General features: G+C 36.7%; 1 protein-coding gene across 2 annotated transcripts in view; it reads right to left on the minus strand.

The window, feature by feature from the left end:
• The window catches only part of LOC103360850 (uncharacterized), a 26,465-nt gene that overhangs the window by 9,145 nt on the left and 15,092 nt on the right, over positions 1–2,228 (minus strand). For both annotated transcript variants that reach the window (XM_008286760.1, XM_008286758.1), the window contains one exon: positions 472–558. In XM_008286760.1, coding sequence (XP_008284982.1) covers positions 472–558 — 87 coding nt within the window. The remainder of the gene's footprint in view (positions 1–471; positions 559–2,228) is intronic.

Raw genomic sequence — 2,228 nt, forward strand, 5'->3', positions numbered from 1 at the left:
CTGTTGTGAAAATCCTTCAGATCAGTATTGATTTCCATGCATCAGATGTGTGGATTGTACCCTGCTTTCTTCCTCTTTGCAGTGTAAACAGGTGAGCTATTAGCCAGCTGACTGTAGTTGTGTTGGTTCAATAACTACTCAACAGTTTTCAGTTACAGTGCAGAAGACAGAGAGTCCTTTAAAGCTTCTGGTTGCCATCAAGCGCTGTGTTCCAAGCAGAAAACTACACAGTATTTGATCTGGAATATTTTATTTCTGATATTATAAAGCACTTGCATCGTCTTTTTTTGTAAGCATTACAATTATCTCCATTTGTTTGCAGTCTTCTTCTCTCTCAGAGATTGGCTCAAGACCGCTTCCTCGGTCTTGACTTGAGGAGAGAGAGATAATTAGCCAAACTTCATCCATGTCAAAATTTTGACTGTAAAATTTTGATCTGTACTGTCTAAACAAGACAAAAAGGCTTATTACTTTGAGTGGGCCGCATCCTCCTGGTTTTGTCGCGCATTGCCTCCTGACTCTAATCTTCAACTCTGCCCCTTCTGTTTCTTTCACTTGCTTTGAGAAAATCAAGATAAATGGAGCGTTAATAAATGCAGAAAGACACTTTCCTCTACAGAACAGGCCAACACAAGACAATCAAAGCTACCTGCAGGCTTCTTATCAGATCAGAAGGTTGTTGTAGTTGATGCTGATCATCTCTCAGCAGAGCGGCTTCATGAGCAGCAGTGAAGGCTGTGGTGAGCAGGACGACCTGCAGACACAACAGGACCAGCAGCAGAACTTTGTCCATGATGAACTGAAGAGTCTGAAACCAACAGGTCTTTATATAGTCACTGCCAACCAACCACTTCCATGGGAACAAAGAGGAAGCAAAAAAAGTGAACCGACACTCTGCTTCATCAAGATGTCAGAGAGAAATTCCATGATTTTAACACAGAACAAATCTGGTGTTCTGTAGAAGTAAAAGCAGTATGATATGGAGCTTACTGGAAACCAAGCAAACACAGTACAACCTAAGATAAGAATGGTAACACAGTCATTAGGCAAATTCATGAAAACAGCTCCTTTGTCATTATTACAAAATGTGTCCATCGATCAACCATGACACCTGCTTTGACACAGTCTATGGCAGGTACAGAGTTTAGTTTCCACATTTAAAAAATAACTTGACACAATAACAAATGTGTTTTCAACACGTGAACATGATAAAAAATATATGCTCAGGTTCTTGTGATAAGAATGTTGCTCTCTGTACAACATTTGTTTCACACCACTACATGTTCATGACGTGCCACGTTGTTTTCTAAACCACACTGTTCAAGCAAATGGAACCGTCTCCTGGATTATGTCCAGATGTTCACCTAATTTTGACTGAATGAAGAGTTCCATTCATGAACTTCACCAGGTGACCAGCAGCTAGTTGGATGGATGACACATGTACAAAACATACTTTCTGAAGTAACTGCTGACTTTTTCTATGTGTTAAACCAAAACACAATCTTTTGCTCAGCCAGCTGCTGTCAGTGGAAATATTACTATAAAAAGATACAATAATGCTGCTGTCACTACAAGCAGATGTTAAATGTTATGGCAGAAAACATATAAAATACATTTCACATCTTTTCACTTTCACTATCAGAATGTTTACCACTTGCCAAATGACCTCCAGTCTTCATGTAGACTGACAGGACTACTGAAACCGTCCATGACCCAAAGAATGAATGAAATTCTTGTTACAGCAGCAAAAACCTGAAGTTTACACTGGTTTTGTGAAATAAAGGAAAATCTGATGATATGTTGAAAACTTTCCTGTAGAAACATTGTGAATGAATGAATGAATGAATGAATGAAATATTTCTAATGAACAAAAGTAAAATTAAACCAAAATAAAAAACATGGGAAAATATGTACAAACATGAGTTTGAAAAGGAGCAGGAAGAAGCATAAACTTATTAACTCCCACCCCCTTACCACCCTATGATTCATTACAATATTACATGTTCCTATATATAATAAACAGATTTAATATCAAATATGCACCAATATATAATGAATTAATTGCACCGATATACAGTATATAATTGCACCATATACATAATCAATTTACAATTATTTACTTACAATAAATGTGTCATTTACTCATAGATTGTTATAGAAATGTATATTACCAATATAAATATATTAAAATAGTGCACTACATAAATATATGTATAGGCCTACATACA

The sequence above is a fragment of the Stegastes partitus genome, unplaced genomic scaffold, assembly GCF_000690725.1.
Source record: "Stegastes partitus isolate 25-593 unplaced genomic scaffold, Stegastes_partitus-1.0.2 Scaffold468, whole genome shotgun sequence".
Classification (NCBI taxonomy): domain Eukaryota; kingdom Metazoa; phylum Chordata; class Actinopteri; family Pomacentridae; genus Stegastes; species Stegastes partitus.